The sequence below is a fragment of the Thamnophis elegans genome, chromosome 11 (assembly GCF_009769535.1).
Source record: "Thamnophis elegans isolate rThaEle1 chromosome 11, rThaEle1.pri, whole genome shotgun sequence".
NCBI classification, from domain to species: Eukaryota; Metazoa; Chordata; class Lepidosauria; order Squamata; family Colubridae; genus Thamnophis; species Thamnophis elegans.
Genome location: NC_045551.1, coordinates 22,381,387 through 22,397,217, shown reverse-complemented (window position 1 = coordinate 22,397,217; position 15,831 = coordinate 22,381,387). Strand labels below are relative to the sequence as shown.

The following is a 15,831-nucleotide window of genomic DNA, read 5'->3' as shown; positions in this document are numbered from 1 at the left end:
GAAGGTTTCACTCTTTGTGATCACTGGGGACATCCACAAAGTCAGGGAGCAGGAGACCTCTACTGGGAGAAGTACCTTAGTCTGTGAACAGCTCATGTGCCTTCACTGGAATGGCAAGAGGAACCATTGGAGATCTCTGGTGTGGAGGTGAGCCCATGGAACGATGCCAATGGCGGAGACCATGGTGCCTAGTAGTTTAGACAGAGTGGCTAAGGACACCTTGTGCTTCCTGGCTATCGAGGAGGCTAGCTGTCTAAACGCTATCTGTCTGTCAGGCGACAGGAAGACCATGCCTGCCTGGGTGTCTATTCTGGCTCCTAGGTGAATCAGACTAGTAGAGGGGTGGAGGTGACTCTTGGCTAGGTTTACCGTAAACCCGTGGTCCCTCAGGACTGTCATGGTGACATCTAGGTCTCGCGGGGTGCCCCTAAAGGAAGATGACTGCAGAAGCAGGTCATCCAGGTAACATTGGATGCACACCGGGACCTGTCTCAGGTGCGCTGCCAGTGCTGCCATTACCTTCGTGAATACCCTTGGGGCCGAAGACAGCCCGAAGGGGAGGGCCCGGTACTGATAGTGGTGTCCCATGTAGCAGAACCTGAGATACCTGCGGTGATCCTGGCAATGGGAATGTGCAGATAGGCCTCAGTGAGGTCTATAGAAGTGAGAAAGTCTTCTTGTCTAACCCCCTCCAAGATAGAGTGCAGTGAGTGCATCTTGAACCTGCTATAACGAATGGAATGGTTCAGGCATTTCAGGTCAAGGATCACTCTCCAGCCCCCAGAGGCCTTGGGGATGACAAACAGAATGGAGTAGTGCCCCTGACCCTGTTGCTCTGGAGGCACCAGCTGGATCGCCCTGATCTCCAACAGATGTTGGATGGCTTCCTGCATCAGCAACCTCCGGGTCGGGTTCTTAGAAACCGGACATATCCGGAAGAAGCTTGGGGGACTGGAAAGAAATTCGAGTGAAAGGCCATGCCTGATGGTCTTCTGCACCCACCTGTCAGAGGAGGTGAGGTCCCAGCGGTCGGCGAAGTGCGCTAAGCATCCCCCAATGGGGAGAACGCTGGGCCTAGCTTTAATTTTTGCGGAAGGAGCACCCACCCCTCCGCCCCCTCGAAAGGGCCGCTTCTGCTGCCTGCCTCTCTGCTGCCTGTCTGGGTACCTCTGCCTAGCAGGGAATCCCCCCTGGTACTGCCTGCTTCCAGAGAACCCTGCCTCTGACCCCCTAAAGGAGTCCTGACCCCGAAAGAAGGAACCAGAGTCCTGACCCCGGGAGTAGGAGCATCTGGGTATGGAGTCGTCCTGAAGCTGCCTTTCTTCTGGGCAGTGGCCAGGACCTTCCTCTTGTCCTTGTTCTCAATCAGGAACCAATCCAGAGCTGAGCCAAAGAGTCCCCTGTGAAGGGGGCCTAAGCCAGGCGCCACTTGTGATGAACCTCCACCTGCCACTGTCGTAGCCACAGCAGCCTGCGTGATGCCACCGATGACACGATTGCCCTGGAAGCAAATCTGGCTGCAGCCAAGGTGGCATCCGATGAGAACTAGATGGCCGCTGCCAGCTTGTTGATGTCCTGATGTGACCGGGCATCTGCTATGGGGGTGTGTTGCTGTAGCTCCTGCAGCCACAGCAAGGATGATCTGATGATGACGGAGGCTGTGGTGGCTGCTTTCACAGCCCAGGCTGCTGCTTGATGACCCCTTTGCAAGGTGAGGTCCGCCTTCTTGTCCTCCGCCTTCAAGGCATCCTCTGGCTCCCCAGGCATGTTGGTGGATGTATGAAGAGCCACGACTGGATCATCTATGGTGGGCTGCACCAGTAGCTTAGCCAGCTCTTGGTCCACATTGAAGAACACCCTGTCTGAAGAGGAGGGTGAGGGACCAGTTGTAGAAGATGCCCATTAGCGCCTTACCAGGTCAAGGAAGGTCTTGGGCGTAGGAACGGTGTCTGCCTTGATGGCCTGCTCATCGAAGATGTTCTCCGCTGAGAAGCCCTGGTGTTGAGGTGTGGCCTCCGCTGCTCTGTTGCCTAGCTTGACTGTTGCCTTGGTCTTGAAGAGCAGGGACTTAAACAGTGAGGGCTGGAACAACCCGGTGAATGTAGGTTTAGGAGGAGGCATGCCTTTGTCCTCTGACAGCTTGCCCTCCCTGATCTCGCCTTCCTCACTTTCATTGTCACTGTCCTCCTGGGATGAATGTGAGGAGCTGGGGATCTGGGAATTCAGGAGCCCGGGGGGGGGGGGTAGGAGGGCCCCCCCTGAGGCTGTGGCTATTGGAATGCTGCTGCCATGCATTGCTGAAAAGCCTGCATCATTAACTCCTGAAAGTTGGGGGGCCCTGTGGGAGGTGTCTGGCTGGGGCTGATGCCCCCCTGAGCATGGGGACTGCCCAAGAGGGGAAGTCCAGTAGGCAAGGCTGCCCCCACAGTAGGAGTGGTAGGGGATTGCCACCCCTGAGTAGAGCCCCAAAGTCCTAAGGTGTCTATAGGGATCCTTGCTGGCAGGGCTGGATTCTCCACTGAACCTCCACTGGGTAAGGCAGTGGCTGGAGTTTTTCCTCCTTTGCCTGGGGTGGCTTGATGGCTGGCAGCCTTCTTGCAGAGCCTCCCTAAAGCCTTATACCTCCTCCGCTCGTACTTAGAGGGCTTGGAGGGCTTGTGAACCCTTCCTTCCTCTGGATCTGCCCTGGGGGAAAGGTGCTTGGTTTTACATTTAGCCTTTCCTCTCCCCCCCCCTCCTCGGGCAGTCTCTGGGGAAGCCACTGACCTGGATGCTTGCTCTTCTGCCCCTCTGGTGGAGCTGCAGTCCATGCTTGCAGCTGCCTGGGATTCTCCTTCCCGGTAGCTGCTGGGCGCCGCCATCTTGGACCACGTGGGTCCTCCCGGCTTCAAAATGGCGTTGTCTGGCTTGCAAAGGGGCGCGAAATTCAAAAGTGCCTGAAGAACAGCTTGTGCTCCAGGGAGCTTGCCGCACGCCCTCTCAGCTGGATCCTCTTCCTCCTGCCTCTTCTCTGATGCTGCTGTGGCCAGGAACGGCTTCTTTGGCTTCCTCACGATCCTCTGGCCACGTGGAGGCAGCGTGGGCACTCCGGGGCGTTTGGAAGCCCCGGTTCGTCGCTCAACCCGAGGGGAGCGACGGAGCGCTCCAGCGACTTACAAGCCTCAGCGGTTAGGGCTTGCCTGCAAGAGGCTTATGCCCGATCCTCCTGCTGCCCGGCCAAGGTCCTCACTGAGTGTCTTCAGATTCACTCAGTGGCCAGGGCAGCGTGCCGCCCCAGGGGGGCTAGTGGTAGTAAATTGCTGGAGATCCAGAATGAGCAACCTTTCACGATCGATTGAGTCAGAAAACTGCGTCCTGGTACCAGGGGGCGTTGCCCAAAGAGCTTATCTGACTCAATCCAATCATGAGAGGATAAAGTCAACCCATTCTGGATACTCCTCCCCCCTCACTATGAAGAATTTATCAGGGTTTTTAATTTTTTTCTTCTCAGCATCCAGCCAGGGTAGATTTTTAAATATGTTTTAATGTTGGATGTTTGGGACTTTTCCCCCCCTTTTATATACACATTTTTTTCTTTTTTGTTGTTGTTACTGTTGAATACATGTTTTTTCTGTTTTGTTTTTCTGTTTTGTATTTTATTCCTTTTGATAAAACATAATAAATATATACAGTACATTAAAAAAAATAGTCATGCCAACTGGGCACTCTACACATCTGGAGGATGTCCAGACTGGGGAAAGCTCATATATAACTTTCCTTTGTAAGGAAATAATTTCATATGAAAATGCTCAACGTTGCAACTAAACATGAGTTAAAATCTGGTCCACTGGCATAACTGCCAAATATTGTAGGGGCCCATTGGTCTGTTAGTCCAGGGTTAAAGATAGAAACATATTGAACCTCATATTGACTTGCTAGGGATCTTTTATGTACAAATCATTCATTTGATAATTAAGTTTGACCATTCCTTTTAGAATTCACAACAGTAAATAAATTTTAATAAATTGTCAAATATTCACTATAGAGCAACTATTAATGTCCTAGCATCATAGACAAGTCTATTTAATGATAAACTTGGCTCATTTCTAAATTAAGGTGACCAGATTTTCAGATTGGTAAAGAGGGACACCTTTGACCGGGGGTGGGGGGGTAGCTTGATTAAAAATTGTATACAGAGCAACAAAAATTTTCATACAATGAAAAAATAGTATTGTAATACTTTTTTTATTTCAACATAACTACAATTTACAAATATAAATTGTAACTGTTGCCAAACATCAAAATTTTGATCACGTGACCATGAGGATGCTGCAATAGTCGGTAAGTGTGAAAATGGTTGCTAAGTGTGAAAAATGGTCATCAGTCACTTTTTTCAATGCCATTGTAACTTTGGTCACTATACCACCTTTCTTGCCACAGTTCTTAAATGAATAATTGCAGCTGATAAGTTAGTAACATAAGTGAATCTGGTTTCCCCATTTGACTTTGTAAAAAGGTCACAAAAGGCAATTAAAATGACCCCAGGACACTGAAACCATCATAAATACGAATCTGTTGCCAAACATCAAAATTTTGATTGCGTGACCATGAAGATGCTGCAACGATCGCTAAGTGTGAAAATGGTCGCTAAGTGTGAAATATGGTCATCGGTCACTTTTTTCAATGCCATTGTAACTTTGGTCACTATACCACCTTTCTTGCCACAGTTCTTAAATGAATAATTGCAGCTGATAAGTTAGTAACATAAGTGAATCTGGTTTCCACATTTGACTTTGTAAAACGGTCACAAAAGGCAATTAAAATGATTCCAGGACACTGAAACCATCATAAATACGAATCTGTTGCCAAACATCAAAATTTTTGATCGCGTGACCATGAGGATGCTGCAACGGTCGCTAAGTGTGAAAAAGGTCACTAAGTGTGAAAAATGGTCATCAGTCACTTTTTTCAATGCCATTGTAACTTTGGTCACTATACCACCTTTTTTGCCACAGTTCTTAAGTGAATAACTGCAGCTGGTATTTTGTATTTTGGATAGAATCTTTTTTTAAATAGTCTAAGACAATTTAAAAAAAGAATCCACACAGAATAAATTGAAGTAAAACATTTCAAACTATTCCACACAGAATAAATTGAAGTAAAACTATTTTTTAAAATTCTATGCACAATATGTTTCAAAGTATTGTGCATAGAATTTTTAAAAATGGTTTCACTTCAATTTATTTTGGATAGAATCTTTTTTCAAATAGTCTAAGACAATTTAAAAAAAGAATCCACACAGAATAAAACTATTTTAAAAAATCCTATGCAATAGCAGTAGACTTATATACCGCTTCATAGGCCTTTCAGGCCTCTCTAAGCGGTTTACAGAGAGTCAGCATATTGCCCCCAACAATCTGGGTCCTCATTTTACCCACCTCGGAAGGATGGAAGGCTGAGTCAACCCTGAGCCGGTGAGATTTGAACCGCTGACCTGCTGATCTAGCAGTAGCCTGCAGTGCTGCATTTAACCACTGCGCCACCTTTGCTCACTAACAAATTACTATTATTATGCAATGAATCTATTTATTTTATTAATGTGAAACAATCCATACTTCTTATTAACAGTATCATCCTTAATTTATTTCAGCTATAATAGATTTCAACTAATAAAGATTTCTAGTAATTACAATTTGTTTTGGAGTAAAGATTACAATTAAATATACACAGGTGTGATATTTTTGATTGGAATGATCATATAATTGAATCTGGTTTCGCTCCAAAATTCTTTTTCTTTTCTGAGTTTATTAATTTTTATTAATTCGTCTATTAACGAATTGTGGCTTCTATGTGCAAAACCTGAATCTGTTTCAAAATTCCAGTTTTATATGTAGAAAGCTACATTCTGCTTATATATAGAGAGACAACCAAACTGGATAATAATCACTGGGGACTGTAGATCATTAGAAAGGAAGGAATTTTCTATATGATTCATTTCAACCCCCAAAGGAAACATGAGAAGGAGTAGATGGTTTAATTTCTGCTTCTTGAGATACCAGTGATCATAAAATAGTATTTTTGTTAAGAAAAAGGCTGAATCAAATAAATAGGACCAGCAGAATGATGTCTCAATCTGTAAGCCTGAGAAAACCAATACAAACAGTTGCAACTGGTCAGATGGTTCCAAGAAGAACATAAGAAATCTTTTTTTAAAAGGGCAGCGGGTGCATGTACACACACACCACAATTTATAATAAAAATTCAATCTAATTGGTCCTCAAATGAAATATTTGAAAAGATGGGTGGAATTTGAAAAGTTTGACAGATCATTTTACTTACATTTACTTGATATTTTCCTTTCATGAATATTTTCCTATCGTAGTTCTAGCAGGACCATTTTCAAGTATTTTTCTCATTTTTTAGTGATATCGTTTCCTGCAGAATTTTGGTGACAAATTTAATGTCAAGTAAAAAGCCACCAACTGGGGAGTATTTGCAGACTATGAAGATGTTTTGTTTTTGATAAATTAATTATGAGGTTGCCTGTCTGAATCCAGCCAAAGTATCACTAAAAATTATGAATTTATTTGCCATCCAACTCCACATGACTCTGGCCACTTCACAAGTAAAAATATTAAAAACAAGAAAAGTATTATAAAAAAATGAAGAAGATAGCAAAGATGACAAAAATAGAAATGAAAAATAAATGCATGCCCACAATCCAATCACTCACCCTCACCAAAGGCTAGGGTAGCAAGGTAGGTCTTCAAAGTCCTTTGAAACACTAGTGGGGTAAGGGCCATCCAGATCTTGGGGAAATATTCCAAAACATAGATGCAGTTATATAGAAGGCACACTTCTAGGTCTGAGGGATGATTTCCTCAAAGGAACCCTGAGAATGTTAATTCTGCCAGTTCAAATCAGGTGGACGGGGGGGGGGGGGGCAGCTGGTCCCTCAAGTAATCAGTTCCTATGCCGTGAGCAGCCAATTTTTCAATTGCCATTTTCACTCCATTATTGTTTTCAAAGGTATACCATGCATCACCCACATTTTTTTAACCTTTACCACATTTTTTACCTTGCAATAAAAATACAACCATATAATATTACAGAAGATATTCACTCATGTATTGTATTTCCATTCCTATTTAGAAGCAGAACAGCAAAGTCACTCCAACCTTGAGTTAGAAGATTCCCTCACCCTTTCATTGTTCAAATGCAATTCTACGATGTCATAACCCATGCATTTCAGCCTAGAAATTGGGGCTCACATGATAATACAGGGATGTGGATTTAAAAAACAGAATAAAAATTAGGCTCCGTTTAAGAATTTAAAATACTAGGTTTATAATTTTCAAGGCCTTCAGAAAAATGTTATTATTGTGATCCATGTCATGGTTGTGGTAGTAGTAGTAATTCACACAGTTTTCAAAGGAGTAAATTGAAATAAATACACATCAAGGTTAAAGTAACCTTAAATCTGTCTGGAACTTCATTCTAAAACTTAACTAAGAAGCAGTTACCCAAAGACATTCCAAGTTCTAATATTAAACGGCAATCTGTACAGGATTTTTATCCTTAACTTTAAAGGGATTGTGACTAGAGACATAAATTTTCCGTCAAAGGGCTTGTTTCTCAAAACACCATCCCCACAGAGCTTACAACCTGGTAGCCTTTTGGATGACTCTGAAGACCTGATGATGCCTCTGGGGATGGGGGTTGGGATATGCTGCAATGGTTTCTACCCACGCTGCTTTTTGTGTATTTCCTGTGATACCAATGATATGTTATGTTTTGACTGTTCGTAGAAACTGGTCATAGAAGCTGAAAATACAAGTTCAAACTACAACCACAATTCAGCCCAAAATTTCTGTTGTTAAGTGAGATAATTGTTAAGTGAATTTTGCTCCATTTCCCAACTTTCTTGCCACAGTTGTTAAGTGAATCACTGCAGTTGTTAATTTAGTAATACAGTTGTTAAGTGAATCTGGCTTCCCCACTGAGTTTGCTTGTCAGGAGGTCTCAAAAAGTGATCACACAATCCTGGGACACTGCAAGCATCATAAATATGAGTCAGTTGTCAAATGTCTGAATTTTGATCACATGGTCATGGGATGCTCCAAAAGTTGTGTGGAAAACAGCCATAAATCCCTTTTTTAGTGCCATTGTAACTTTGAACAGTCAATAAATGAATTGTTGCAAGACAAGGACTACCTGTAGTTAAATAAATGTAATCAAGAAAAAAAGAATTTTGGTAGATAAGCCTATGGATCTGCTTCATGGACACATAGTCGAGTTACAACAGTTCATTTAGTGACCTTCAAAGTTACAACAGCATTGAAAGAAGTAACTGTTTTTTACATTTACAAATGTTGCAGCATCTGCATGTTCCATATGATCCAAATTAAAATGCTTGGCAACTCACTCATATTTATGACTGTGGCAGTGTCCCAAGGTCATATGATCCCATCTTGCAACCTTCTGACAAACAAAGTAATGGGAAAACCAGATTAACTTAACAACCATGTTACTAACCTAACAACTGCAGTGATCCACTTAACAACTGTGGCAAGAAAGGTCATAAAAAGGGGCAAAACTCACTTAACAACTGTCTTGCTTGGCAACATAAATTTTGGGCTCAATTGTGGTGGTAAATTGAGGACTACCTATACTCTTAATGTATTTAATCCCTATATGTTTCGGTAGAAAATAATTTATCTAAAACAAATGAAAAAGGCAATAGAACATCAAGAATATTGTATATTTCATGTAAAGAGGTGAATATTTTCACACAACTTAGAAAAACAGAACATGTACACACACACACACACACACACACACACACAGGGGGAGGGACCAGTGGTCTAAAGGATCCTTTAATTGAAATGTAGCCAGCTATAATGACCAATACTAATCTGATTTGACCATTAATGTGGCTCACAAAGGGTTTTTAATCCTGCCTAGCCAAACTGTACAGCTGAATAGGAAGAAAGAGGATTGCTTTTCTTTCAGGGTTTGTCTCCAGCTGTTCAAAAGAAGAAAGCACAGTTGAAACACAAATACAATTGTCTTTCTTTTCTTGGATCAAATTGTGTATAGCAAACCTTATATCAAACAGTAAAAATACATTCTTAACTTCTCTATTCCATGGTAGTACCCAGCACTACCTTTTTCATCAACAATGTAAGTTTAACTATGATAGCTAGTATAGTGGAAGATCAACACCATTGCTATTTTTTTTACATGGTTATCATGTTGACTAGTTCAGTTAGTTTTGTACGCCATTCTGGAATCCATTATTTAGAAAACATTTTAAATAAATAAACAAAACATAGTTAATTAACCGAAGTTCCCTTTCCAAAGTACTGTTTGAAAGCATGCATAATCTTCTCAGAAAAGGAGACATTATTCAACAGCTGATGATCACTGTTGCCTTAGTATTTTCTAGTCATGTACTCTAAAATGTAGGGAGAGAGAGAGAAATGGCCTCCTCATTTCCTCTTTTCTTATGAAAACAGAATGTCCTGCTGGTTGAAGACCTATTCAGTTCAGGAACTTCCATGCCAAAGAATCTGGTTATGAGACTCTTTCCCATGCATGTAACAGGGTTCTCTCTAAAAATGGAGTTGGGAAATTGAAAATAAGGAACATACAAGAAATTAATGAGTTGCCAGCTCCAACTGTTTTCTTGGCACAATATCTTCCTACCACATCATCAGAGGAAAACAGAAGGAACTTTTCCCCCCATCTCTGGCCATTGATTCCTAGCGGGAAAAAATCAGCAGGGAGTCACACAAAAGGGCATAAATTTAGAACCTGCAACTTCATCATCTCTCATTTCTATTTGTGTATATAACTTTTATAAGTGGCCTGTCATCACCCTATAAAATGGATTGTTCTATATATTTAGTTGAGATGCCATCTCCCATTTATTCATTTGTATTATGTTTTTTGCTCCTTAACATATAGGTCAACTGATAAGGGGCTTTCGACTCATTATTCTTCTCTCCAACCATAATATAAGAACACTTGAGATAAAAGAGAAACAGACTGTCCCAAACAGATTGCTCAATAAAATCCCTGCTGAATCTTATTCTGGTTCTTCCCATATGGTCAAATGAATGAAAGTGAAACGGGTAACAGTTTTTCCTAGCCTACCGATGCTCTTTAATGATAAAGCATCATCAGGAAGAAGACTAGAGATCTTTCATTTACCTATTCCCACTGCGCTGCTACGATTAAGCATCCAGATGATTCCAATAGCTACTTTTGTTTGTTTGTTTGTTCATTCATGCATTCATTTATTCATTCATTTATTCAGTATATACAGCCTAACCCAGTGATGGTGAACCTTTTTGTCATGTGCTGAAAGAGCGAGTACGCGCACCAGAGGTGGGTTCCTGCCAGTTCTAACCTCTTCTATAGAAGAGGTTCCACAAATGATCCCATGCATGCACATCTCCTGCATGTGTTCCACCCCCATGCATGCGTAGCAGAGACCCCAAAACCAGCTGGCCGACGGGAGGTGCACGCACATGCATGGAAGAGCTGAGCTGGGCCGACAGCTCGCATACCCACAAAGAGGGCTTTGCGTGCCACCTGTGGCATGTATGCCATAGGTTCACCATCGTGGGCCTAACCTGTGGAATTTGGGGCATAAGAAGATAAAAATGTTTTAGCTGTCACTAGTTCTACTTCTTCTCTAAGCAGCCCTTGGAAAATAGCATTTCATCTGTTTTGTTCTAGCATATAAATTAGGTTATCTTTGAAAATGTTTGGTCATTTCCAGCCACATAAATAGGGTCAGAAATGGAAAAAACCGACCTATCTGAAATCCTTTCAGCTATTGTGCTGGAAGCATGGCTGGTGAAGAATGGAGCTGGAATGCACACATATTTATATACATTCATAAAATTTAACTTCCTCATCATGCATTATTAATAAAGAGAATGGCAAGATTAACATCTGGTTAGAAATATGGAGAAGGAGAAACATTATTATACTCCTCTAAGGGTATACCAAGGAGCAACTTAGATTCTGTTCAGAAGAGCAGCACTTGGCAACAATGGGCAACTAATTAAGTCAGGTTGATGAGGTGTTCAATAGGACTACCAGCCAACTCTGAAAAAGCTGAAAACCGTCAGTGATAACGGATGATATAAAAAACCATCCCTGATTTTGCAGAGGAAGAAAATGCCCTAAGTAAAGTTCAATACAGGCCTTTTCCAATAGATCTTTGCTGGAAAATACCACATATATAAATATATATAAATATATATATATATATATATTTAAAAATTAAAATTGAAACCTGATCCAGGATAAAAACGTATCTTAATGTTTCCAAAGCCACTTGCTCAGCTTCTTTCCACTATTGCTAGATAAAATTGGAAGCAGAATTCCAATTTTGATTATATTCATTAAACAGGCATTGATCTTCCTTATCTTGCTTGGAAATGCTAAACAACAGAAGCAATGGCTGGATTCACTTAACATGCTAAACTCACTTGTAGCGTAATACTTAGTTGGAGGCTAAATATTCTGAAATTTACACTTCACCTGTGTTGCTACATAAACATTACTCATGAGAAAATCATTATTAGCATAGAATTTTTCAGGATTTTTTTCTTGAAACAGTCATAATGATTTTGGTTTTTAAACTGAAATCTTAAGCATACTGTTTTAGAAGCATAACTAAATAAATACAGCAGAATACCAGAATAAATATGCATAGGATTGCATATTTGATAGTTTGCCACCAGGCAGTACTGGATATTACTGAATTGTCTTGCAAGCTCTATCTCTTGTGATATTGTGCTAGTTTATGTAGCTCACTTGATAAGTAGCTCACTTCTATTCCACAACCACAAAAAGAAATATTACCCAAAGTTTGTTAATAATAATCAATAAAGAATGAACTAAATAGATATAGCAATGAAAAACATCTAAAAGCTATTTTCCGCCTGTGCCTAATATAAAACCTACCCCAAAATAAGGTCTAGTTAAGACACCCACCATTTGACTGTACAAGGTGGAGCAAGGCGCAGGTGTAAAAATTAAGCTAAGGTGGGGGGCTGGAGGTGCCCCAGGCACTCAGCACCCGCTTACCTCATCATGCCAGTGGAGCTGCTTGCAGAACGCTGCGAGACTTGTTGCACTGATGGAGCCACTCACCGCAGAATGCTGCAAGGCTCATCTTGCATACTACACAGTGTCCAGCCGTGAGCAGCCCCACCAGCAAAACAAGTCTCACAGCTTTCTTCCACCAGCAAAATGAGCCTTGCAGCATTCTGCGTGGCGGCTGGTGCCGCTGGAAGATGAGGCAGTTGTTAGGATGTTGATGGTCTGGCATTCAGATAAGCTGGTGCAGGGCATGGGGGGAGCTCCATCCCCCCTGCCTTGCTTCATCCTCCATCCCCCCTGCCTTGCTTTGTGGCCACCGTAACAGTGTGTTGTTGAATGAAGCGAGCCGGTGGGGGATGGAGGACCAAGGGTGCGGAGCTGGCCCACCTATGCCACAGTGGCTTACCTGAGGGCCCCTCAGCCATGCCACCCATGCCAAACCCTCACCCCTCCCAGGCATCCACATGCCTTCACTAACCTACTTTCCAGCTCCATTCTGCCCTGCTGCATGCAGGGCAACAAAAGTAGTCTGTGGGGCTATAGTAAAAAAAAAATTCAAACCTTCCAACTTCTCACAAAAAAAAGGAGAAAGATCTTGATCACTTGGTTGAGAACCACTAGTTGAAAGCAATTATTCCTAGGTGGATGACTTTAAGGAGTATTGGAAGTAGAACTTAGAATTCCAAGCCAACACTAACGAGTTCTGGGAGTTATCATCTCAAATATGCAGACAGCACAAGGAGAAGGTCATGGGCCACAAACTAAATTAGCAAATGAAGGTAATATACAAAACTAGATTCTATGCAATAAGACAGTGCTAAAGATATTTTTCTGAGCTCTTAAAGTTGGCTGGATATGTCATTTATATAGTTATATACAGCTAGTTATAATAGTCATGAGGACAAGCTTTACAATGGCTCAGGAATGGTGGCTGACTCTATCAGTCCCTGGGGACCTGTTCTAGGACTGGATCAAGAAACACAATTGTAATGCAATAAGAATGGTGAGATGTTTTTAATTTCAGTACAATGGGATAAAGTTATTTGTCAAGATAAAACAATATACATTAGTCTGTTGCACATAAAAAATAGAATTTAAAGTAGCAGTTTGAGATGTCAACTGATTTGATGCACACTAAAAGTAGTACATAAGTGTTAAATACCAGTAATGGGCATATAACATTCATTGAATAATATGTAAAAATATGCAGCTTGGACTCATCCTCAAACAAAAAGTAATAGTGTTTTACAAAGCTGCATTTTATGAAATTTCTTGCTGCCCCCCCCCCCACAAGAACATTATAAACCAAAAAAAATTATTGTAAACAAACTATATGATACAAATTTAGACAAGCTGTAAGTTGAATCCCAAATATGTTGAGATTTGACCACTTTCAATATTCGAGAAATATTCCAGCTAGAGAATCTCAGATATCATTATCATCAACCAATACATTCTGAGACAATGTTTTATTTTGCTCATAATGAGTAGGTTTAATTTATGATCATAATTGGCAACACACGCCAAAGTATCTCAAAAACTGTTCACCATTAGATTCCCATTTCAAGAGTTTTTATACGCATTTAACCACATTTTGCTTTGTTCAAAGAAATATCTATAAATAAAACAGAACATCAATTCATCATTTAGTAACTTTTGGTAGACTACCTATAGAAATCTGAATAATGATATACAACTTGGCTCTATTAACTATTCTTTTGCTATAATTTATATTTCACCCTAAATAACTGTGACTTATTTTCTCTCTCCATTCCCAAAGGAGCAAGCAGGCCTTAAAAAATGAATTCAAATCAGTTACCACAGTTATGAGCTGTTGATATTTCTTTGATTACACAAGTGCACAAACATACACACAACTTAAGTAGTGTCTGATTGTATGTTAAAAAATTTAGCTGACTGCACAATTATTAAGGTTAGTTGTGCCATAAAGAACTTTTAGCATGTCTAATTCATTCTATCCAAGAGATCTCTGAAATTCTTGACTACATCTGGAATAAATTAGCACATTTTTGCAATATTGTTCCAGTGTAAATGCTAAGCTTCAGAGCAGCTATTGTAATAACCCAAATGCTTTAACAATGGCTTAATATTAATATGAGAAGGAAAATGTGGAATTTTATTTCTACAAAGAGCTGTGGTCTTATTCACTCAGAAACTCCAGGGCTTTCAAAGATCAAGTTAAGGCAGCACTTTTTAAATCCAAGAAGACTAAAAAAAGTATCCAGACAAATGACTTCTAGCCAGCTATAAATTCCTACTTCTGTTTGGTAGTCAAGGTTATTCTGAAGTACATCTTCCTTTAGTCTTAAATTTATTTGCCACCTTTTTCCAGTTCTAACCAGATTGAAGGATGTAGTTCTAACTTTCTAAAAAAGACATGGGCAAAAAGCAAAAGCAAAGTGGTGCTGAAATAATGAGGAAAGTGGTCCAATTCAAGTATAGAAACCATCTAGTTTAAGTTTACTGCATTTTCTGCAAGGCTGCTTGGGCTCAATCTCTGTGGGCTCCATGGCCTAAATCTCTGTAGGCTCCATTTAGGATACATGATTCTACTGATGCAAGAAAATCTGCAGCAAATAAAGACACAGTGGATCTAGACCTGTTCAGACTTAAAGGGAGAAACAGTTTTCTTGGCAACTGGGTGCTTCATCCAGCAATCTCTTAGGTATTCTTCCACCATGTCTCTAACACCACAGCCAGAGAAAATCCTTGCAATCTCTTTCCAGTGGTCAGAGAGGCCCCTTCTCCCCTCGAAAGAAAGAATGCAGTGCCTAACAAGACATCTCTTTTGAACATGTGCAGAGTGTCTCCCCTATTTCAGCTTGCCAAGCCGGATAAATACGAGTCAGGAAGTCCGAGGCTTAAGCAGATCTTTCTGTAACATGCATTATCGTGGTCAAGGTGCACGCGTGGGGGCTCTTACGCTTAGTTTCAGAACCAAAGCTGCCACCAGCCAAGGAAGGAATTAACGGTGAATGAAGAGTCGGAGAAGTTTAGGGTTGTTTTGGGTGGGGGGGCGGAGATGGAAAGCCGAACCGCAGCTGCGGTGCTCTACTCACCCATGGTCTCTCACGGGCGGACAGATGGCTCGGCTGCAGCGGAGGGGCGGCGGTGTGAGGTTGCTTTGCGAGGTGGACTTTCTCGGCTTCGGAAAGGAGACGGCAGGAACCTAGCGTAGTCGAAGAATCTGCGCTCGAAGTCCGAACTCTCCTCGGCTGGGTCCCTCCCTCAGCGGCCACAGCCAAAGGGGCGGCGCCTGCGCTGAGCAGCCACCGAGGAGAAGGCGGCCGGTGTGCAATGGCTATTAATGTCTCTTTTCGCGCCTTTGTGAGAGGATGGGATGCGGGAGCTGCTGCTGCTGCTGCTGCACTGCCATTTGTAGTAACGCGGCTGCCTCTTCTCCTGAGTAGCCGGGTTCCGAGGAAGCGCAAAAGGGTTGGAAGGGCGCCTCTTCTAGTGTATCAGAAGCCAAAACTGGTTCGGGAGAGCTGTGTCGAGAGTGGGCCCTCAGATCTACCCTTTTAGACCGCTATCAGCACATCCCGAAGGGCGAGCCTAGGTTTCTGTCATTTGTTCAGTCAACGAGGATTAAAGGAGCCAAAATATTCATAATGAAAGCCATATGAATGGATGAATGAATGAACGTCAATGAACTTCAAAGTGAAGTTCAGGAAACTGCGTCCCAAATCACAAAAGCATCCAGCTATT

At 41.9% G+C, this 15,831-nt stretch overlaps 1 protein-coding gene across 2 annotated transcripts in view; it reads right to left on the bottom strand.

Moving 5' to 3' along the window:
* Positions 1 to 15,336, bottom strand: part of GPM6B (glycoprotein M6B) — a 132,603-nt gene extending 117,267 nt beyond the window's left edge. For both annotated transcript variants that reach the window (XM_032226930.1, XM_032226931.1), the window contains exon 1: positions 15,183 to 15,336. In XM_032226930.1, the coding sequence (XP_032082821.1) occupies positions 15,183 to 15,186 (4 nt within the window). In that variant the 5' untranslated portion in view covers positions 15,187 to 15,336. The remainder of the gene's footprint in view (positions 1 to 15,182) is intronic.
* Positions 15,337 to 15,831: the final 495 nt, after the last annotated feature.